This window comes from Lepisosteus oculatus, chromosome 8 (assembly GCF_040954835.1).
Source record: "Lepisosteus oculatus isolate fLepOcu1 chromosome 8, fLepOcu1.hap2, whole genome shotgun sequence".
NCBI lineage: Eukaryota > Metazoa > Chordata > Actinopteri > Semionotiformes > Lepisosteidae > Lepisosteus > Lepisosteus oculatus.
In genome coordinates this window covers 45,151,828-45,176,348 of record NC_090703.1, presented here as the reverse complement: position 1 = coordinate 45,176,348, position 24,521 = coordinate 45,151,828, and the positions used below count along the sequence as shown (strand labels likewise).

General features: G+C 37.4%; 1 protein-coding gene across 2 annotated transcripts; it reads left to right on the top strand.

Annotated features, from left to right (window-relative positions):
* The first annotated feature begins 498 nt into the window (after nt 1–498).
* LOC102684210 (ring finger protein 128) lies at nt 499–24,308 on the top strand. Of its 2 annotated transcripts, none has more exons than XM_015351494.2 (7): nt 499–1,000; nt 10,413–10,660; nt 15,365–15,436; nt 16,420–16,502; nt 19,724–19,820; nt 21,303–21,480; nt 22,547–24,308. In XM_015351494.2, exons 1-7 carry the CDS (start codon nt 595–597, stop codon nt 22,663–22,665), a joined length of 1,203 nt encoding a protein of 400 aa, XP_015206980.1. In that variant the 5' UTR covers nt 499–594; the 3' UTR covers nt 22,666–24,308. The 2 variants fall into 2 exon arrangements, with proteins under 2 accessions (XP_015206980.1, XP_006632900.2); XM_006632837.3 differs by lacking the exon at nt 499–1,000 and adding an exon at nt 3,631–4,229.
* The last annotated feature ends 213 nt before the right edge of the window (nt 24,309–24,521 follow it).

Genomic DNA, 24,521 nt, shown 5'->3' with positions numbered 1-24,521 from the left:
GAAGAACACTGAACCCTACTGAACTCTTTGTGTTATCGATTTGTGCGTTTGGCTTATATCATTTAAATATAAGTTCAGCATAATTACCTTTTATTTGCTTTTGCTTTTCATAAAGTTTTGCCTACAATATTTTGTGGAATTTAAAGCTGGCATTATAGTAATTGTCTCATTGATGCACACAACATTTTCTTTTGTTTTTTAGTGGCACATGAAGCTACATACTTTAACACTTTCATTTGGTCCTGAAAAAAATTAGAATTAAATGGGAGTTTTTAGTTACAGGTGTGCCGCTTTCAGGAGATAAATTCTTGTGTATGACTAAGGATGTTTTGTAAATAATTTGACAAGTTATGTCAAATGTGGATTCCAGCATTATGGAAACTTCACTTTAAATCCTGTGCTTTAGAAAAAAATCTCTAAGCAAATGATCAAGGTCCATTAAGATAACAGGAACTAAAGCTGACGTAGAGAAAGCTTACATTACCAAAGAGGTATCAGCTTACCGACAGCAACTGCTTTGACAGTGCAAGCCTTAGATTAGCACGCACAAAATATACTTGTAAAAGCCCTACCTATGTAGGTATTTTAAGTAAAATGGATAAAAGAAGTCAATATTACATTCTGATGCTCTGGTTTTCTGTGTGCATTATCAAGAGCCATGTTAAAGCTACAGTTGTTTGGACAGCCTTTGTTGGAATTAGCTACAAGAATCCTCATACCAACCAGACTGAGAGACAGATCTGTGAGTGCGGACTGTATGGGTTGAATTCTCCTCTGGCGGGAGCAAAAGGGGTGGTGGAAATCCCAAACTCCGATCCATTAGCTTGTCGCTCTGACACTCAATTTAACAGCACTGGAGGTCCATGGATCGCTCTGATTGAGAGAGGGAATTGCACCTTCTCGGAAAAGGTCAACATAGCAGCCGAGAGAGGAGCCTCAGCAGTTGTGATCTATAACATCGAAGGCACTGGCAATGAGACAAGTCCCATGATACATTATGGTGAGTATGGTGTAGACAGTTTTATATAAAAAAATAAAAAGTCCCGCTCTGCGTTCTATTTTATTGTTCCAATTTATTGGCTTTAACTGTACACAGTTTTTAAGATTTTTGTATAATATGAATATTGTATCAGAGATAAACACAACCGCCTTCATAATTTCTGTAGCTCCTAAGAAATGTATTCTGAATTTACCTGAAGCACTGAGGACAGGTTTCAAAAGTAACTGTGTACTTCATATTAAATTACAAGGATCTTTATACAGTCAGTTACTACCTGTATCTGTTGAGTCTAGAGTTAAGATACTTTCATTCACTTTTTTTCTTGAGGGGAGTTTAAGTCAAATATTGCAATAGGATTCATTTTCTGTGATAGATACATTTGTGGTAATGTGTAAAGCAGGAGAGGAGAAAAAAAAACATTACAGTTTTAATGTACTTCTAGTGTTCTGTCAGGACATTTACTGCATAGTACATACGGCAAGAGTTAATATCTGAATAGGTAATTCATTATTGTTTAGAAACTTTGTGTATAATAATATAGTAAAATAAACATATCTTGTATTGAAGTTGTTCTGGTCAGGGTGCAGGTATCTGTGACTGCAAAATAACAGAGTATGTTATAAAAAGTACAGTATATTAAAATTATGTATTATGATTAAAGAAAAAAGGGTTTCTCTCTGCCATTGAATTGACATTTACAAGGCAGTTCAAAAAGTTGCCTTAATGGATTTAACACCAGTACTGTTACACGTTGTTTAGTTTGCTAAATCAAATACCGTTTGATAAATATTTGAATATGACTGTGAAGGAAACTTTGGTACCAACTTTAACTGTTAAGGTCAGGAAGAATGCCAGTTATGACGAATTTACAATCTATGAAAAAATATTTACTGTGCCCTAGCCTCTCCTTGCAAAGTAAAGACTATTCAACAGTGGACTGTCCGTAAGCATGCAAATATGAACAATTACAGCAACCTTAGACTAAATTTAGAAATCACACGAAGAGGTTACTTTGCTTTGGGCAAACAGTATTGTAGAATTGAAACAATATGGGAAATAGAACAATTATCTAAATGAAAGAAAAGGGGTTGTTACATTTTCATTTTAAACATAAGCACAAACACTATGTTACACTAAATGCGAAGGGACTCTAGTAACCCATTTAGGCGGCATTATAACAAAAATAGTTATTACTCTTATAATCACGTTGTATACTCGGCAACACTGGTATTGAAAACGCTACCTGTTTTCTGTTCTCTATCCTTTCATGAAATGAATACTCCCCGTCAGCAACGGGAGAGAGGGGGGCCGTGTGCACTCAATGCAATACTTTTACATGGGCCTCCTACCCTGTTCCAATTGAGCCTCTATCCAACGGGTTTTATAGGCAGTCTATAAAATTAAAAGAATTAAAATTAAATGGGATCATACTCAGAGATTTATGGAAAAAAAAACAGAATACACTTTATATCTCCGAAGTGCCGTAACTTCGTCAAATGAACAAATTACTTGCTTAATCAATCCAAATAAGTGTTCTTAATCTTTAAAAATCACAATTATATAATTTATAATTATAATATATAATTTATAATTATAAAACAACGAGAACTCCATGACTACGGTTGGAAACCTCTGTTCCGCTGTTGTAAACTGCCATTGTGGAAACTACAACTGCGTCCTGTCGAAATTAGCAACCGGTTTCTAATGATCTCAGCTGGTATTTATTGGTATGAATTTGTTTAAACTGATCGCAACCTCTACGTTAGAAGCAGTCTAAAATTTAAATTCCCATTCAAGTGATGCTGTATGAAACTGGTTTTGAAACACTCAAAACTAGAGTGTACTTGTCAGCAGTAGATACCAGTTTCACATTTTCTACTGAAATTACCAAAATGTTCAGTATACTTACGTATGGCTAGAAAACGTTTGGAGTTTTTAATTTCTCACAGTGATGGAAAAATTCTACACTACAAGTTTCCAAAGTAATTTTTAACATTGACCGGGAGGGGGAGACGAGCTCTTAATTTCTGGTAAACCGTAATTAGTTTTACTGCGTTTCAAACGAACTACTTTAGAGATTTTCTTTGTATGTATTAACATTAGGGAAATACAAATGAAGTCGCTTTTTATAACTGAATCAAGTGACCATTAAAAAAAAACATATTTCAATTAATATACCATGAGGTACCGTATGAGAATTTAAACCTACGTCTTTCATTTGACCCTGACGTAATAAAACACTGAAAATGTATTGTAATGGCGTTCAAAGCAAATATTTTAGGCCACTGTACTTCTACTTATCTTAATTTTCTCCGAAAGATTAATGACATCCAAATAATATTTTAACTCAGAAAGAAAGTATAGTAGTTGAGTTAGAGTTGGTAAAAAAAATAACCAACAATACGCAAGTTACAGCATCTGAAATACTGTGAAGGCCAGGTTAGACTTGCATGCATCAAGTGATTCAAGATCAGTAGTTAATAGCCTTCCAGTCCTCAGGTTTTCAAGACAGGACACGTTTTATTGAGCTGTTTATAAGACACGGGTAGCCTCTCGCCGAGAAATGAACTTGCCCCTTTAAAGAAACAATGGGTGTGTTCACAGGCAATTTGACCTCTCGAGAAGAAGAAACAGCTCGATTGGTCGAAATGAACTAGTGCACCTGTCAGTGGCGACCGGTGACCGAGGCTTGGTGGAAGAAAACAATTTGTTCCAAGTTATTTAACTTTTTTTTTTTCTAAAGCTCTTTCGTGTTCAACGTTTAACTTCACTCTGAACGGGACCCGTCTCGCAGTGAGCTGAAGAACGAGAATGAGCTTTCAAGTGTGGCGTTTCTATCTGTGGTTGTGTGCAGCTGTTGTGGTGTCGGTGTTTTCTTCTTCTGAAGCGAGTTATCTTTGCACCGCACTTGTGAACATATCTTTCACTGACCCCGAAACTAATGAAACAGTGTGGCAAAAGGACGAAAGCGGACTCTATGGCCAGGATTCGCCAAAAGCTTCAGTAACTGGGGAAGTTGTTATGCCGCAACCCGTGCATGGCTGTGATCCCGATACTTTTTATCAAGCTCCTACTCGCGGGCAGGAATGGATTGCTTTGATCCAACGCGGGAATGGATGCACCTTTACGGAGAAGATCAATATAGCGGCGAAAAACGGAGCCGTTGGCGTGGTGATCTATAATAACGACCCCGAATCCGAAAATCGGGTCATTCAGATGTCTCACCCAGGTATGTGTAAACACAGGTGGCTCTGTGCTAACCAGCTCGTGTTTGTCTTTAAAACAATGGGTTCTTTTCTGTATAAGAATGCAGACGAGTTTCTGAGGCTGAAAGTCTACCCCCCTGTATTGGGTTCGGCAAATTCGTAGTTTTTGGGCTTGTCCGATGTACTGTATGCGTACTGTACTACAGTACCACTACGAAAAGCAGCCTTACAAATGAGGTGAGCCTTAATTTTATTAACGGCCAATAAAGCATACAGATTACTGTATATACACATATAGTTCTGTAATTTACTTAAGTCTTTACTCCTTTATTCCTGACTGTCCACCACCCCTTATACAGTACATTTTGTTTGAGGTAGTATTGTACGGATTAAGATCGATACACTGTGTACAATACAGTATAAAGACACATTTAATATCGATCCGATGCTTGTTCCCTACACTAGATGTTCATTAAGCGACACTGTTCTGTGGATGAAGTTGTGTAGAGCTCTGTCATTATCAGCATTATCACAGTAGGATTGTTTCTTTATGTAAAGCTTACTTACGACGTGTTCAAGTAACTCAGACTTTGATTTTGTATGGTAAAATACAGCAGCAGGAACTGGTATTGTGGTTGTATTGAGGAAGACCGTTGTAGATTAGCATGATTTTGACCATTGGAAAACTAAAATAGGAATTTAACATTATAGATTGGATTCACAGCCCCCTGCTGACACTAGTGCCTACCCGTTAAACTAGTTTTAACACTAGGCAGCCCAAACTCAGGGTCTGAGATCTACTTTTAAAAGCACAATTGGCTTGTTGTGTTAACTGTTACCTTATATACTGTAGTCTACCAGCCTAGCTGTATACATTTCGCTTTAATAGAATAATTTGTTTTAAATACTTGCATTATACGATAACGGAAGTTCCTACACCTATTTCAAATTCTCGGAGTATTTGTTATTCTTAAATTTTCTCACGGATTATGTATTTGAATTGGTACTGCATGATGTACAGTATTTCTTGGGTCATGATCTATATGAATTTTAAACTTTCTTGTGCACGGGTGGCCTACAGTAGATGGTCCACATTTGAGGACCTGGTAAAGTAAAGGTTAGCAAAGCAGGTTGAGCTTTTATATTTGTAGTAATCCTCATCGGGCACTCGAGCTGTAATCTTACTAGCCAGGAGTGTAGTGATAGTGAGGTGATCTTGTCAAGCATGACAGAACAGTTTAATCCTGTTTGGTTTACATTATTCCAGTTTGGGTCATGTCAAGGGTATTGGCAAGCATCCTTTAATGACTGGCAAGATGCTATCTGATGAGATTCAGTACGGACTTTAATGTTAGGCTACTTGTGGCTCCAACCCAACAGACATTGTGGGGATTTTAATGGTAAAGCTACATTTTAGGAGGGAGTATTTCTGGTCAGACTTTTGTTTTCCACAACTGTTAAATTACAATTCTTAATATTCCCCTTTGGCTTTTTATAGGGTGTTCCTTTGTTTTGCAGGGATGGTACAAGGTAACCCAGCTCTCACTCGGATGTTTACTTTTTTTTAAAATCTTAAAGAAAAGGGAGGTTGTTCATATTTTAACAGACCAGTGTGCTGACCATGTTTCTTTTTTAATGAGCCCACTAAAATCCTTGGTTAATATTTGATATGGACCCCAGGATCTGTCTCCCAGAAGAATGCTCTCCTGAGTGTGTTTGTGTTCACGTCTCCGTAATTTGTGTGGTGTAGGATACAGGTGAGCCCAGAAGAAAAGTACATCTATTTTGCCTGTTTTTGAATGTACCATGTCAACTCGCCTGATGTACACGTTTGAAACCCATCAGGTGTTTATGATGTCACGGAGCTTACTTTGCATTTAGAAGAATCTCCCATCATAACGGTTACAAACTCATTTACCTTTTGATTCAAGCTTTGGAAACTTGGAATATCTCATCAGCTTGTCATGGTTTAAATAAGTTGCTATACAGTATGTGCCTTATGACCTCTTAATTTTATTTCTTTTGCCATTTAGACCACTGTCAGGCTCACTTGTTCACGTACTGTACTATTAGCTCATGGTTTTCAAGGGTGTCGTCCAATGTTTTCTTTAAGGATTTCAAACAATTTTTTTTTAAAAGCCCAAGTAGACTGTAGCAATTTTGTCATCTTGAAGAAGAGATGACATGAACATGTTGATTGTCAATGGGAATGGAGCTCTCGTTGACACGTCTGCCGTTTGTGAAATGTTGCAATATGTTCATTTTATAACTTTGCAAATAAAGCAGTTTAAGCACAGGATCATGCATGTGTCATTTCCCCTACCCACAGTGACAGATCATCGGCTCTGGCATTCTGCAAAACCTAATCCTTCAGCCTGTTCTTTTGAGACTGTTGTCTTGTTGCAGTTTTACACATAAGGAACAGCTCTTGTGTATTTTATCTGTGACTTGTTCCTCTGTTATAACCTCTAGTGTTTCAGGGTAGGAATCTGAAACTGTTCCATCCACGTTTTCTGTCCCCAAGCTTTTGAAAAACACAATAGATTCATTGAAGCTCATCTTCCTGTTGACGACTGTTTCTGGCACACGTTTCAGGAAAAGCCCATAAGTAGAAATGATCCCACCTTTTGTTTTAAATACGACAATAGAACATTTAACGCGTGAATATGCACTTTAATTTTTTGTGTTGCAAGAGATTTAAGTACAGTGTTCTGTTTGAAAAGGAGAATGATGTTTTTGTGTTGGACACCAGGTTGAAATTAGCAAAATACATTTACAATCCACACCCATGAGCCTTTTTACTGTTTATTACAATAAATACAGTGATCAATTGTTTTCTCTGTCTTGACTGCCAATTTTGAATGAAAATAATAGGCTAATAAATCAAGTTTAATTTGTGGTTGTTCAAGTTAATCTCTGAGGTGTGCCTGTCTTTGTAGAGCTGTAATCATTTGTACCATGGAGTTGTTGAGGCTAAATTCCACAGTTACTCAGCATATGTGGAAAAGTGTTTAAAGTTTTCTATTCTCATGCTGTTAAAATGAAACCTTTTCTATTGAAAGCCCCTGTCTCATGCAAAATTTTGTAAGGATATTTCCTTGTATTAGGCTGGTAGAAACACTGATGAAGCTTGTAATAATTATAATTAGTTATATTTGCTTTATTTTAATCTGTCCTCAGTTGGACTCCTTTTGTGTGTGAGCCAAAATGATTTGAATTTAAGGACAAGGTTATTAGCCACCTTTTGCAGCATAAGTTATGCATTTTTCCAACATCGGCTTTAGCCTTATGCCTTAGGCTTAGCAGTATGCCTCTAAAACATAGTGCCATAAAACATAACAATTGTTAAATGTTTTTAGTGTTTAACTTTTTTCAACATTGAAGTGGGATTTCTTTTCATCCCTATAATGAGGAAAAATATCCTTTAAAATATGCCGTATTTGAGATGTTGTCGTGGTGAATTTCACTATTTTTTCATCCCCCTTTTAAGGAAGTGATAGTACAATAGATGCAGGTGAAGATTCCCTGTTGAGCTGTGGTCTGGACTCGTCTGTAATGAAACCCTGTAGGTTACTTGAGAATGCAGGAAAACCAGTCAAGTGCATGAAGAAACAAGTATTGTAGATGGTAAACTTATTATAAAAGACACAATGCTGTCTTCCAGTTGTACCTCAAATTTTCACCCAAGCTTGAGAGTTTGGTACATTTATGGATGGTTCATGGATTAGGTTTATTTTTTGATGGACATATCACAAATCTGAGTGGGTTTTTGTCTGCAGTACCTCAGTGTATAGTTTAGAAATAACAGTCCCACTGTAAGTGTTCCTTTCAGTGTTGGAAGCTTGAAGTTTTGATATTTCACATATAAATTTGTATTATTTATAAGTGTTTTTTTAAAAACTGGTGGTAGATTATTTTTCTTGTTCCGAATCAAAATTATTGTCTGTTCCAAGAGCGCTAAGTCTGCTTGTTTTTCAGACTCTTAACTCTTTTCAAAACAGTCCTTGAGCCAGCAGCTGTTTTTTTTTGCCTGAGGTCTCATGTTTTTCCCTCATGATTCTCCCAAAGGCAGTTTCGGTTCCTTTCCTTTAATGAATGAACGTCTGATGGTTAAGACGAGACCAGGCCCGATCCTTACTCATTATCATCACACACAGGGCGTCTGCTTTAATTCCTTCTCCTCATGGGGCAGTTAAAGACTGTGGGTGTTTAGCTGGCTTACTCATCCAGAGATGTGAACAAACCTGCTTTTTTACATTTTGCTGCGGTGACAACCATTTACACGCTGTTTCACGTGGATCGTTTGCCAGCAGCACAGGATGAAGCGGTTAATTTTGTGTTCCTTTCCTGGTGAAGCCTTGTGTTCTCCATTTTTATAACACCAGATCTTTGTTTTGAAGTCTATTCAACACAGAGTAGGTGGCACGTTGTTATCTGGGGCAAGTGTCTGAAGAAGAAAAGTAAAGACTCAAACATTTGTGCTGACTGGGCTCATGTGTTTATGTAAGGTGGCCTAAAAAGGCCATACTGCGAGCGCTATAAGAAGGCCTTGATGTAAAGGTAACAAACTTTACCCAAAGTGGAGTCCCCCCCCCCCCCCCCCATCTTAACTTGTATTGAAATGTTACACTTCGAAAAAATCTTGTTCGTTTCACTTTACTTTGTGTGAGTAGGCCTGGTAATTCCCCTTTGTCTCAAAAGCTTGATCAGATAATCTACCTTTGATCATTCTGTATACAGTGTATGTGATGGAATAAAAAATGCTGTCAATGGGTCAAAGTTTTATTCTTTTATGGAGGGAGTATAATATTTGGTAGTTAATGCAGGCAGTTTATTGTAAGGCATTTACTTGAGAAAGTAACCTTAACGACAGTTGCCCTTACAACAGGTGCCTGGTATGTAGATTTCCTGCTAAGGTGTGTTTTGTAAACCTGAGCATGACTCAGGAAGTTGTGCTCCATAGTGAGGTTAACCCTTTGCTGGCTGCTAGTTGATTTCTCAAAGTAAAATATTATTTATAGGAAAGCAGTGGAAATATGGGGAACAAAAGGATTCTAGAGGTCTATGTTTCAGGCATGCTAATTCATAACAGCATCTAAAGTTCATTTAATGCCTATTTTGTAAGAATTATTAGCCTTTTAAGTTTTTTTTTTTTACTCTGTACAACACGAGTACTTGGTTAAAGTTTTCCTGGTCCATTATGTCCTTTCTGTCAAGCACAGGACTTCTTAAATCCAGACCCCATTGTTTCCTGATTTTCATTCTTTTTTCAGTTGAACTAATGTCACTGGTTATACCTTTTATGCCCTGCTCTTCAGACATTGCATTTCAAATATTAACTTTCTAATTTATAATAATAATAATAATAATAATAATAAAAAACTTTATTTTATATAGCGCCTTTAAAGGTGGCTTCTCAAAGCGCTTTACAGGATGACAATAACAATAAATAAGAAGACTACAACAATAAATAAGAAAATTTCACAAGACAGGACACAATTATAATTACAACAATACAACAATAAAAATAGAGGAGACCGTGGAAGATGGTATTAAGAAGAGCAGAGGGGTGAAGAATGGAACCAGTTAAGTAAAGGCTTTTCTGAAGAAGAAGGTTTTAAGTCTGGATTTGAAGGAGTTTAGAGAAGGTGACTCTCTAATATCCTTGGGCAAAGAGTTCCAGAGCTTGGGGGCATAGCAGGAGAAGGCCCTGTCGCCCATACAATGTAGACAGGCTTGGGGGACAGTAAGGAGGGCAGAATTTGAAGAGCGGAGGTTGCGAGGTGGGGAGTAGGGCGATAAAAGTTCAGACAGGTATTGAGGTGCCAAGCCATGTAAAGCCTTGTAGGTGAGCATGAGGATTTTAAAGTCTACGCGGAATTTGACCGGAAGCCAGTGCAAGGACTCCAGGATAGGAGTAATGTGAACACTTGTACTAGACCTGGTCAGGATTCTGGCTGCTGAATTTTGGACATACTGCAGCTTGTTCAGAGTAGATTTAGATACACCAGGGAGCAGAGCATTGCAGTAGATATTGCAGTAATTTATCTTAAGTATTTCCGTTTTGTAACAGAATGTGTGTCTTTTGCTGTTGATAAATTATAAACAATTTTACACTTGATCAATGGGACAAACTGAGCCCCTAGATTCTCCAGATAATCCGGTGACCTGGGAAGTCATGCTCTCTTTTGTCTGCTTGATTGCAGGGACAGGAAACACCGTTGCCATCATGGTGGGGAACATCAAGGGCTTGGAGATTGTAAGTCTGATCAGGAGCGGCATTCAGGTCACCATGACGATTGAAGTGGGCAGGCAGCATGGCCCCTGGATGAGCCACTACTCGGTCTTCTTCGTGTCCATCTCTTTCTTCATTGTGACGGCCGCCACTGTAGGCTACTTCATCTTCTACTCCGCTCGCCGGTTCAGCAGCATGCGAGCACAGAATCGCAAGCAGGTAAATGCCTCTTCACTGCCAAGTAACCAGGAAGGCTGAGATCTTTTTTTTCCAAAGGAGGGATTTATCCCCACTTCAGATTTAAAGACCTTAGATCAGGGGTACTGGAGAGCTCAAATCCAGTTAGTGTTTTTGGTCATATCAAACCTGCAAATTTGGGAAAACCTGTGAGTAACTAATCAGTTGGGCAAATATTTTGTTGAATCAAGGGAAGTCTAAAGCATGAGATGTTGAAGACCTCTGGTTTAGATTGACCCTTTTTAAAAAATGTGATTTCAGGTTCAGATTTATTCTTACATTAGATTGCATGGAGAATCTTACAGCAGTCCTGGAGGTATTCTATATAGAAGAAGAGAGCATTTGGCCTTCCGGTTTGGTTTTTAGTAGCTAAATGATCTAATGATTTAATTCAGGCATGTCTGGGGGAAAAAAAGTGATGATCTCAGCTTTGACAGTCAGGCAGAGCTGTTTGTTACTGACTGCAGGAACTCTTTTATGTGTCTTGTTCTCTGTTTGAAAAGAGCACACTTCCCTATAGATTGTTTATAGCCTCTTTCATGGTAAAACCTGTAATTGAGATGGTATATCAAGAGTTAATTCTGGGGGGAGCACAAAACATTGGAGCAAGGAGCTTTTGACCTTGTGCTTTTAAGAAACGCTTATAGTACAGTAAATGACGTTTTTCTTCAACAATGTTTACACTTTAAGTCTAAAGGGTAATACGGGTGATAACTGTTAAAATAGCTTAACAGATACGGACTTCACTTGACTGTGTACTTACAGTACATGACAAGAAAAACTTGCTAAACAACTCGGAGCATTCCAGAATTATGCAACATCTTTCTTCAACTTCAGAAAAAAGACATAATACAGACAACTTCAACTTGGAAAGTGCCCTTTAAATACTAAATTTGATTAAGTGTTTTGGAGTTAACATTTATTTTATAGTCTCTCGACTCTTTCAATTTAATGCCTAATTAGTTTTTTAAGAGTACACTTTAATAATTTTAGTACTTTCTTTGTAGGTCTAAAATCCAGCTTCAGTGCAGTGTGATTCAGATCTTCTTAGTCTGGCTGGCCTGAACCGATCTGATTAGTCATGAGGAATTATTATGTAAGCAGGTGGGAGCCACTGTCATAAGAGTTTTGAGTGTCTACTTATTTTTGGTTCAGACATTTCCTGTTTATCAGTATTCCCATTAAGTAATGTTAAAGAATCTCTTGGTTAGGGCTTGAAAATACAGTATTTTCTAAAAATCCAATTTTGATATACAATAAGACCCTTTTACCAGAGTTTTTCATTCGAAATGAAATATTGTATTTCCCTGCTTGAATATCCTTTAAATGTTAGTCTTGATCCTGTCAGAGCTAGAATCCTACTGTGGCCGTTGTTACACACATGGTATATCATTTTGTATTCTGTGATCAATGATTAGTCTTGAAAAACGTATTAAAATTTTTGTGCAGGTTCTCGCTTTGCATTTAAGATGATATAATGCTTAGATACTTGTAATCTACATTGGTCTCCCTGTTGAAACTAGACATGTAAGAATACAAAAAATAAAGAGCTTTACTTGTGCAGTCTGTAGTCCTGGTTAGGGTTTTCCACAGCCTGCAAATGTGGATCAAATGTGGATCAGTCTAACAATGCAAGGTCCTGCAATTTGATTAATTGTCCTATTTTCACCATTGACTCGATTTATATGAGGCATTTGTCCAAAGTTATTCATTTTTGCTTCTATAAATCCATTTGTAGTACTATGGATTACATTTTTTTTTCTCTTAACTTTCCAGTTTTGAACTTCCTTCTACCAGCTTTTTTTACTGAACTAGAATTTCATGTTTTGATGTATAATATGATATAATGAGGTGTATTTTAAAAGATCCTTGTTAGTGCTTTTTTGGTGCTGTTCCAAAAAAATGTTTGGGAGAAAGAAACCCCCAGCAACCCCCTGCTCCCTAGCTTATAAATACAGAACTGAAGTGTAGCTTCCCAGCATTCTTTACTACCACAAATCTCATTGTAAAGATTTGACAGTTTCATTTTTGACTTTGGCTTTTTGAACATAAGGAAAGTCCAGAATGGACAGGAGTACTGTAGGTATTTTAGCACAGAAACCTTTCTCTGTTGGCAGCCTGGCTTCTGTTTATTTGGGAATTAGCAGCAACTTCCTGTACCATTTGAAACCATTTGACTTGGCAATCACTGCTAATCTTTTCAATAGCTTTTTTGGTAATTTGCTCTTTGTTGTATTGTGAAAGACATTATATCCAGATGTACCCTGTTGTACATCTAGTATTCAGTACCTATAGGTACGCAACATGCTCAGGACAGATTCCATAACTGGATGCCCTGCCAATAATGGAATAAAACTTGGAGTGGTGCACAGTATGGTATTTACTGCGGAGTGGGTATCCTTCTGCCAACACTTATAATGAGCCAAGTTGTTTCTCCCCACGTTGACCATAAAGACAAATGTCTTTCTTATCCAATTGTTACATTATTCGCAGGTCCAGTGTTGTTTTGCCAAAATTTTAGTCTTCTCAGAGTGGACCTGGGGCCTCAGAGATGAAAATTATTCCATTATGCAGTAATTCAAATGATTTGTACTTCGCCCACTCTGCAGGGCAGTGAAACATAGCAAGCTGTTGTGAAGGAGCTATGCAGATATAATGTATTAAATATTTCATACAGAATGCAGCCTTGCTTTTTCCTAAAGTTGGCTATTCTTTTTCTCCCCCCTCTAAAGAGCATCTAAAAATTAGTTTTTTCAGCTGCTACAAATTCCGGATTAACATTTTATGAAACCAATTATTCATTCCGATAAGAGCTGAGCCCAGTCAGAACGTGCAGAAGTGTGTGTGAATGACAAACCTGGAATTAGCAATGAAAATATGTGGTCAGTGAGAAGTAAATGTGGTGTGTGTACCTATTTTAATTTCAAACCTGCTGAGCTATGAGTCGTGGTCACAAAGCAAGTTGCATGTAAAATCTGTGTTCCATGCAGTGTTCTCTGACAAAACTGTTATTTATCAGGAAAACAGAAAGACAAAAAGCACTACATTGGTAGGTGGTACGTAACAAGCCTTCAGTGTAAAAGTTTTCACACGTTTCAAACAGAATGTATTTAATGAAGGCTTTTCTTCAGTTCTTATTAGTCTGGCTTTAAGCAGTTTGCAAGCTTCTACTTTCTTTTCAGTTGATGAGTATAATGAATTGCTAGCTAAGCCAGGGGTTCCCAATCCCCAATTTTAGTGCTGGAGGCCTACACACCCGCTGGTTTTGGTTGCCAAGCTCTGTCACACAATTGAACTCTTAATTGACTTAATAATAGGGTTAATTGGAATTGCTTGACACTTTCCCATTCTTAGAAGTGTTGGAAGTGGCCTTTGAACTATTGCATTTCATACTGAAAATGAACTTCCAAACATTGCAATATTAAAAAACAAAATCTTGTAAATATTCCAAACGAGCAAATTTCAATTTAGGCTTCAAATAGGTAATTAAGTTTCAGCAGGTATGGAACCAAGATTGAAGACCCCTCAGCTAAGCTTTTCCTTGGTTCAACTTGAATTGTTCAAACTGCAGTTCAAATGAAGTGTTAAGTGCCTTTTGCTACACGATTGATTTTCCCCTGATGGAGGTAATGCTTTTCTCTTGACTCAGTAATGTACATTAAATAACAACATTTCAAAAATAATTGTTACTCATTCGGGGAAAATTGCTGAGTTGGTGGCTAGGCTGTTGTGCATTTTGGAATCTGCTGGTTTTTAAATGTACGAGCTCTGCAGTTGGCCTGCAGTGATAAACTCAGACTTGAGTTTGGCAGACCCCACATTCCTAGAACCATCTGCCTCACTATAAGGTGATGTAATGTTTCCAGAATATGTTTCCTGGGAATACTTCGATCGCGTAAACACTAGGTTCCCCTAACGGAGGCTGTGTTATGCTCCTTGTCAGCAAGGGAAATACTGTACACTTGCATTGTAAAGATCCCAGATGATTCCCTGTCAACTCTGTGACCTCATCTGAATTTTGTTTTCCACTTCTTCCAGGGTAGTTCAGTGTTCTAAGTAGCAGTAAATATACAGGAACAACAGTGCTCTGATTTGATGTAAATTTTTCTTGTTGCCTTATTTCCCTTTTATTCAGCATTGATTTAGCCCTGGATAGTACTCCTTGTATATTTTACCTAATATGGGGAAATGCTCTTGAATAAATTTGCAGCTTCTCTTTTGATAATAATGAGAAGCACAGCATGCATTCACATTTAAAATGTCTGAAAATGTTGTTTATAGGTATTTTTTTGCATTGTTATTTGGTTTTTTTTCCCACCCATACTAGCACTGTTTTAAGTCACCCCCTCTTCTCGCATAGTCTCTGTGTTTTTGCCAATGATTACAAAAAAAGTGATTAAAGCCAAAGAGCTGTGAAGGATCAGACATTTATTTCTCTTATTTCACTAATTTGCTTTTACTGTGTAAATAATTTACTAACATCATTTTACTAACTATCCTGCTAGAATAATGACAAAGGACTGTATCTTTCTGTTGGCTGTTTATTATTCTGCAAATCTCCTACAGTACCTTGTTTTAAAATGCTATTTTGATGTAAGAAAAAGCTTGAGTAACAGCTACCGTATACACCAAACCAGAATGTGATAGATTAAATTTGGCTGTTCTGTACTGTTTGCTTACTTTCAGAAACAACTTAAGGCGGAGGCGAAGAAAGCCATTAGCCAGCTTCAAGTTCGAACTGTGAAAAATGGAGATAAGGTAAAGAACTTTTCATATTCAACCAGACCCATGTATAGTATACTTTGCAGTCAATTCCAGCATTCTTTATTTTTAGAATGCTTTCATTGTCATTTTAAAAGTTTTGCTGCATCTTTTAAAAATATTTTATGCCTTTGAAGGTGGTTTACTACATTTTTGAAATGGCATTCTGTTTTGTTAATCAGTAAAAAGGTTCATATTTTTTGACGATCACACAGAAGGTGTATCGTTTGGGAAACATGTAACCAACTTCTGTAGTTTTTAGTTCCAAATGGTTATACATTTTGAAGTGATAGTGAGGTCACACTTAGTATATTGGAAAAAATGCAAATAAATTATTTTTCCCTGTTCGCTTAAGTTGCAGCTTACAAACATAAACGCATTCACACTTATTGTGTTGTAAAGAATATAATGTAACAGAAAAGGTAAAGGCACTGCCATATTTCTGACTGTTACTACTTCATGGCATCCTGCTCTTTTCATTGTTGCTGGGTTTTGACCCCTTAGAAATTAAGTATATTAATCTCAGGGTTTTAGGGCTAGGTACTCCTGTACAAATTATTGGATGTTAAGAACAATTTGGACTTAAATGTATGTTTTGAGCATCAACACTTTACTTAAATTCTTCACTGATGTTTTCTACCATTAATACAACTGATAAGAATGCTGCTCATTTACCAAGCAATCACATTTAATTGACTCCCCGACATTTAAATATTTTTTTCCTCTCTACTCATTCATAAAGCTAAAAGGTCACTTCTTGCACTACAAATTGCATATTGGTCTGGATTAACTGTTTGTGTAAACCAAAATGGCTAAAATTTCAGTGGGTGATCCCCGTAGAATTGTGCTTCTACATAAAGATATAAAACCTTCATCAGAGTGCAGCAATGTAAAATATTACCTAAGATTTCTGCAAAGCTGGACGGGATCGGAATTTATCTGCATTTTGTTTTACCATGTAAAATTATTTTGTTTTTAAGGAAACTGGACCAGACGCAGATGCTTGTGCTGTTTGCATTGAGGCCTACAAGCCAGGGGATGTTCTTTCTATCTTGACTTGCAAGTATGTATGATCATGATCTAGGTTTAGCTTTTAAATCTGCTTTTAAATTTTTTTTTAAATATCTGCTGAATAAAGTACAGTAAGTTCTTTACACTAATACATGCAGTGGCATTGTCTGGGACGTGAGCAGCATTCTGTAGACATTTCTAGGTGGTAATGTTGGAATGTGCTGCTCATTAAAATCTGCATCTGACAAAAGGGTAATAAACAAGCTTTAGTTAAAACCACTCTTCATTGAGGAATGGCTGGCTTTGTTAAATTTGGTAATGTGCGTTTTGATTGTTCCTTTAGATTTTCGTTCGTAAAGGTTAAAGGGGTAATGCAAGTTTTATTTTCTTTCCTTATTGAAGTGGGTGACCTGGATTTGTATTATATCAATTGCAAATTCCAGATAGTATGTTTCGTGACTGTTTCCCAGACACTACCTCTAGCAAACAAAGCTGGGTTTAGAATTTGCAATTGGCAGGTCGAGTAGTTATTTGATCTGAGTAGTGGTCTGTTTTCCTGTTGTTTCTAGGGTGCCTCTGCCAATACTTTTCTAGTATTCCATAAGTCATTGTCTAAAGTTGTCCACAGGAAGGACTCCAGCCAGTTGTACTTTACAACATTATTTATACCCAGCAGCCATATCACCCTGCAGCTCACAACTGGCAACCCACTGAAGCTAAGCAGGTGTGAGCCTGGTCAGTACCTGGATGGGAGACCTCCTGGGAAAAACTAAGGTTGCTGCTGGAAGAGGTGTTAGTGGGGCCAGCAGGGGGCACTCACCCTGAGGCTCATGTGGGTCCTAATGCCCCAGTGTAGTGACGGGGACATATAGTGTAAGCAATTATTATTATTATTTACTTGACCATTGATTTTCCAAGTGCTTATTTAGTCCATTCTAATGCTGTCACTTTGCAACGGGGGTTAAGAGAAATGTTTTAATCTATAAGGTCCTTTACTCTCTGAAATAAGTAATATAATCCATAAATCGGTAAAAGGTCTGTTAAACACCTCATGTGTTAATTGTCTGTAATTAATTAATTTTCTATAATTTTCCATGCAGCTTTTTCATAGCAGCAACAGGTTCCTCTTGAAATAAATAATTTGCAGAATTTAAGAGCTGGAACTGAAATTTTGCTGTTTGGATTTAGAACTGGGATCTGATGGTTTAAAATGCTGTGGGTTTGCCAGGTTTAAAATCCTGTCAGTGATGAGGCGAGATTGTGACAACTATCAAAGTCTAATTGATACCAGTGTGTATGCAGTATGTCAGATGGGTGGGGGGAAGAATTGTCCTGATTGAATTGTAAAAGACAGACCACTAAACACAGTCTAAACTGGAAGGAGCAGCTTGTTCAGGGTAGAGAGATATTCATTGGGGCTTTGGATATTGGTCTTTTTAACCCATCTCTATGTGCTGCATGTTAGCATTCATCCATTTTCTAACCAATTCACAGGGATTGCGGTGGGGGGGGGGGCATATCCCAGCAAGCAATGGGATAAAGGCGAGGCGCACACAGATGCACACACTCGCTCCAGGACCAGTTTTCCCAGAAGTCAATTAACCTACCAGTACGTCTTTGAACTATACTCCCCAGGGGGAGAAATACAAACTCCCTGCAGATACTGTAGCACCCAAGGAATTGAACCAAGGGCCCCCAGCGCTGTGAGATAGCAATGCTAACCTGCGCCACTATGCCTCCTACGGTATATGTTTGCATATGTTTTGAAAATGCATTATAGTTGACGTATTCACAATTTAGAGATAATCTAAGTTAGTGGTAGAAGAAATGAAGCAGAGTTTCAGAGAAGCTTTGCCTTAACATAAAACGTTTATATCTACCAGAAATGCCTGAACAGAAATTTAACTTAGGAACTCAAGCAAGGTTTCAAATGAAAGGAGGCCATCTGGACCATCTAACTCGTTTTGGTAGTTGGTAGCTAATTGATACAAGTATCTAGCGGTTTCTTTAAAACCAAACTGTCGACTTCAACGTTAGTAACTTGTTCCATTCACCCTCAAGTCAAAGGATGTCCTGTTCTCTGTCTAAAATGCATTTCCACATAGTTTCCACTTTTGTCCCCTGGTTCATATTTCATTGTTCTGAAGATGCCCACTGCATTAACTGTGAAGAGACCAGATAAGTCCTTAAAGGCATTAACTTTTGTCTTGTCTTCAACAGAAAGAGTTCAGTTATGTTTTAAGTCATTTGTTTCTATTTAATGCACGGTATTGCTACTGTAGTTGCATCTAATTATTTTTGTTTCATTGTGCTGCCTGGAAAGTGTGGGGGGCGGGTGTCCTGCTTTTTAAGAAGCAGATCTGGGGGCACAGATGGCTGACCTTTAGATGAATCTCACCTGGGTTGGCATTCCTAGAGCAGCTTGTGTAGGGTTCTTGCTTTCCGTTCTGTCGATTTTTGTACTGTTAAAATCCATATAACAGCTTTTACTAACAGTAAAAAGCTGCTCACCTGATCAATCCACAGGCAAAGATAAGTACATTGACAGGGAGGAAAATAAACTCATGAACTGTTTTAGTTGGTACAGTATTTGAATGCAAGGACTAGATGGACGTTTTTTGTCTTTCAGATTTGTGGAATACTTTTTTGTTTTTCTTAACGGGAAGTAAACTGCAGTGTTTTGCAGACTTGGTTTGGATTGGCGTTGGTGGGCATAACTAAACTTGGAGTGTCAAAAGCCACTCCGATGTTCAGTTTGGTAGCTAGTGTCTTCATTTTATTCCAGCTCTTTCTATATGATATTCTTCATTACTGTTGCCGAGCCCACATGCGCTGTTGTACCCTTGAGCAACATGAGTCACTCAGATGATAATGTTTCCTGCTGTGTAAAGAATATAAATAGAAGTTGATCTGGATAAAAACACTGGCCACATTCATTATTGGTGGGCTCTTGATAAGTATAGTGTGAGCTACTGTATCATTAAGACTATTTCCAGTTGTTGCTTTCAGTCCTTCCGCCTCAATTTAATGTTAATGGGGAAACAAACTTCTCTGATCTTCAGTATGTTTAAGGGATGCTCGCCTACAGTTTTATGGTTCTGAATGACAAATGAGAATTATATTTTAAAACCTTGCGTTTTATTGTGGAAATATTATTTCTAGCACTGGAAGTGGTGTGTACTGTACCCTTCTGCAATCCTGCCAATGAAATGAGAAGCTGATTATTTATGGAGACGGGACCTAAGGGAAGACATTTCTTGTTTTTTGTTTCAGCCATTTTTTCCACAAATCCTGTATTGAGCCCTGGCTGCTGGAGCACAGAACCTGTCCCATGTGTAAATGTGACATCCTGAAGGCCTTGGGAGTTGAGGTGGGTTTTAGATCACTGTTGCCAAGTAAGACTCCAGTAAGAGGCCAGCCTCTGATGAATTAAGTTTTTTTTTTTTCCAGTGAAGACAGTAGGTAGATTTTAAACAGAATTATTTTAAACAAAGTTGTTGTGGAGTATTTGAACTCATCCTAAAGGACACCTGTGAAGTGGACCTAAGTTACCTATGAATCCTACCTTTTAGAAATCCTTGTTTTTTCACTGTTTTAATCATTCTGGTTTCTCTCATTTGTCACCACTGTCGTTAATGTGAAAATCAAGATCGTTTTCAAAGGTCCTGCTTCCTCTTCAGCTTGAATTTGCTTTTCCAGAATAAACAACTAGGGTCAAAGTTTTCCATTTGCGCAAGGCTAATAAAATGATAAAGGAGCAGAACAGGTGATGGAGCAACTTACTGTTGAAGTCAATAGAAAAATGAAGATTTATTAAAAATTAGTTTTCTAGGCAAATCTACACTTAATATTTAGCTTTTTATTAACACGATCTCTGGAAATTAAAATGTCAAACTTCCTTCATCGCATTTATATGGTCAGCTTCTATACAACTTAAGTCAGACTTGGGTTCAGTTGTTTTTTTATGCCCTTCAAATTCATTTATGATTATATTCCCTCCACTACTGAATGCTATCCACTTATCCACTCAATTATGCCTGTTCATGTTCTCAACCAGTTCAAAATGGTTACCTTTCAAAGTTAAGAAGATCATGGAAAAAGTTCATTTGATATGATTGGATGGTGTTTGGCAGAGGTGATTAACATCATTGTGATGACCTGGACTTAATTCTTTTAAGTTTCGCATTTTAAATTTTCAAATGCATTTGAACTCAAGATTGGTAATCCATGTAATTTATATTTCAGTGGGACAAAGGAGAATGGATCTTCCATTTATGTCAGATATTTGTCTAGCAGAATACTAAGTGTCTGGCCTCCTACAGAACATACTATATTATCCGTAGCTGAACTGAATCTCTTCAGTTGTTGACAAAGCAGACTGCAAGGGTACTTGATACAGGTATTTTAAATCCTGAGAGCTATTTTTAAAGCTTACCTAGAGGATTGCTCCGAGGCCAGCTGTGAAACAGTGGCCCAAGGAGACAAGTAAAAATGGGTAGCATATTCAGGTCAGGAAGCACTTCTTTATGCAGAAGTCCATGGGAGTCTAAGGCAAACTGCCCGGCTATTTTGGTAATGCAGATTCCTGAGGATCCTTCAAGACTCCTTTGGACAAAATGATTGAATCAGAAAGCTCCTAGCAAACAATGAGCAAGATGGGCCTAAAATAGGCCTCTCATTTTTAGATGTTATGGTCTTGGTGGTAAAGCCCTCAGGTTGTTTGGTAATCAGTCTCTCAGTAATTTTGCGTTTGTTGGTCATCATTATTCTAATCTCTGAAACTAAAAAGGTATGGGATTTAGTACAGCCTACTGCAAGTGAACTCCGTTGTGCCTCTTCTGTGCCTTTGCAGCCTGACATTGAAGAGCCTAGTATTATGGTACCTACTGCCCCAGAGTTCAGGAATTTTACCCGTGGTACCCCAGAAATGACCGAGGAAGAGCCCCGAAGTGAGACCACATCCTCGGGTTATGCTTCAGTACAAGACACAGAAGAACATGCGGAAGCTACGCTCAACCCTGAACTTGAAAGTAAGCATTCTGATTAAATCTTTACAAAGCACGAGCACACGAGTACCTGGCCTGCTTCATTTGGCAAGCCTAGTGAAAAGTTTTATTTGAATGATGTTACACATCTGTTTCAATAGGTCTTATTGGAAATCTTAAACAGCTCTTCTATTTTGAAATTATTTGAAATATTACTGACGGCCCTTATTGCTTGACTTGTCAAATGTTAGACCTGCCACAAGTATATTTAGAATATGGAAGTTCTTTTTTCAAGCATACTGATAGAATCTTCAAACCAGAAACAAATTCCAAAACGCCTGTTTAAACACTTGTTTTACTTGCATAACCCAGATACCTTGGATATGACGAATCGCCATGTGATCTCATTTGTGGCTTAAACTGATAAGTAGTGTCCATTAAATATTTGCTCCCTAAAGTTTAAAGACATTAAGATTTCTTGATTCTGTTCAAGTTGTGGGAGTCTCACTTCCTTCTTAAGGTGAATCTGATATACTGCTGTACTTCAAAGATAACTGTTACACTTTGAACAAAAGTTACAAGGGTGATTTATTTGGCATACTGTGTTTGTCTGTGGAACTTCTTTACAAAATCTCTACAAGAAGGTCCAAGCATTAAATGTAGTGACAGTATAATAACTACTGTATTTATCGCCGATATGATCATTTTAGTTTCCAGTCCATTGACTTTTGCTCCTACTGTCACAGAATTGTGGAATAGTGCCACTGTCATGAGTGGTTAAATGAGGAACAAGGCCAGAAATATTCTGTTCTCTCAACATGGTAAGAGGTTCTAGGAGGGAGTGAAAATATTGTGTTCATTTTTCCATTGTTAAAGCTTTATAGCTTACTGTACCAAAGAGGTAGGGACGCAGGTACAATGGTGTATGTTGAAAATCTCAATATTCTGAATGAGAAAGATCAGCCAGCCATTTCTTCTTCAAAATAATGTTAGAACACATTCACAGTGGCATCCCAGTGAATGCACAATGACCCATGGGTGTTTACAAGGTCTAAGGGCTCTCTTGTGGTGTCTTCCATTGCTGATTAATGCTGGTTCTCATTTGCTTCAGTTGACTGCCAGAATGAGGAGACTCCTCAAGACAGAGCAGTCAGGGTGAACGTCCAGCCACAATATGACAACCTTGGCTTTGAAGGCGACGAGAGCAACCTTCATGTGGCCAAGACATAATGCCGATGAATGCAAAAGAAGGAGGATCGGGAACTGATGGGATTGATGCCACAATCGCATCACTTCACATAAATTTCCATGTTGATAAATCAAAACTGAAGATTCAGCTGCATTAAAAACAAATACAACCAATACTATAATATTGAAATTCCTAAGTGTTTCTGCCTATGCATTTTTAAGAACCTTGACTTACTCACTTTCCCTATGCATAACCTCTTTTTTATTTTATATTAAGAAAATACTTCTCCATTACCTTCAACGGAATGTAGCAAAGCACCACACTGACTGATTTGATTTTTAGGATTTGATTTAATTGCAGAAAAAGCCAATAGTCCTCTAATTACCCATTGGGGGGGGGTAAATATCTTGTAATCAAATCAAACACTTTAGTTGCATGGATTTTTAAGTTAATGAATAAAGTTTTCCATCAGTTACATAAAAATGCAGGGGGTTAACCTGAAGCTGTTCACATACTGTAGCTTAGAAAATCCAGTCTGTTGTTTTGATAGCCACAGCAATCTTGATACTTTTATAGCATCTGCATTTTCAGACCTTTTGTTATCCCAAGTGTGGTTTGAATGGTTTGATTAAAAAAACATTTTTTTCATGTGTACTAAACCCGAAACCCTAGTAGACTTCATTTTAAAGCACATTTCAGTATATAGGGAAAATGCTGTATTTATGACATGGAGGGTTTCTTTGTTTTATGTGCTGCAAAACAGATTTTGTGTGAAACTGTCCTTTGAGTTATTGGTATATTGCAATATTTTGAATTTTCCTATTATACCTGAAAGCTGCCATGCATGTATTTCATGACTGGAAGTATCGGGTTGTAGTTGTACTTTTCATGTTAAGTGGACTTGAGATGGGCACAAGAGTAGATAGATTCCTAGTGAACTAGTGAAATGCTTCCACCTACTGGAGTTCCTTTGCAATTTCTTATGTAAATCTCGTGCCACTCCAACCTTCTTCTGTCTCCAGAACGAGTGACACATTTTTTAAACTATCAAAACCTTTTCAGAGGATCATCTATTTTTATATAATGATCTCCGTTGTTATTTTTAAATACAATTTCAATTTTTTTTTTAAGTTTGGAGTTGGATCAGTCCCTACACTTTTGCATGGGTTGTATTCTTAAATATGTCTCCACCAGTACATGAAATGTTTATACAGGGTGTTTAATAATGTGCAAATCTTAAATGAAGGTTTTTTTTTTTGTCTGACTTCCAGAGCAAGAGTCTTTTAAAGTAATACGGAACTCACTCTTTCTCCACTAAACTGCTATGAAGACATGTGTACCTAAAGCTATTTAATGCATAATATTGGAATGTAAAACGTTTGAATGATTTCACTGAGTATTTGCAAACCCAGATTGCATGCACTTTATTTACTTTGCTAATGATTTTATTGTGCTGTCATGACTTTCATCAAATATATTTTTTAAAAACTGTGACTTTGTCTTAACACTGAACTATTAGGTCCACTCTTAAGTAATATTTCTTCAAAGTGTTTTTTTAAATTACATAAGGGACAAATAGTATTGGTTCTGTTATTTTCTTAACTTCAGTGTGGGAAAATTAATAACTGGTGTACATATGATTAAAATTTATATTGAAATTGTAAATAAAATTGTTATTGTACTATTCCATGGTGTTTTTATTGGTTAGTGTGCATGTTGGGGAACTGTGGAGAGTGTTGCCTGATATAATTAATTCTGGAACTTTTTAATGACTTTGGGTTGACTGAACAGAAGACTTAGACCAACTGAAGATCACATCTTTCACCTGGACAAAAATGTTCCAAACCTACTTTGGTACTTTAATATATGTTATTATTAATACGATCATGTTCAAATT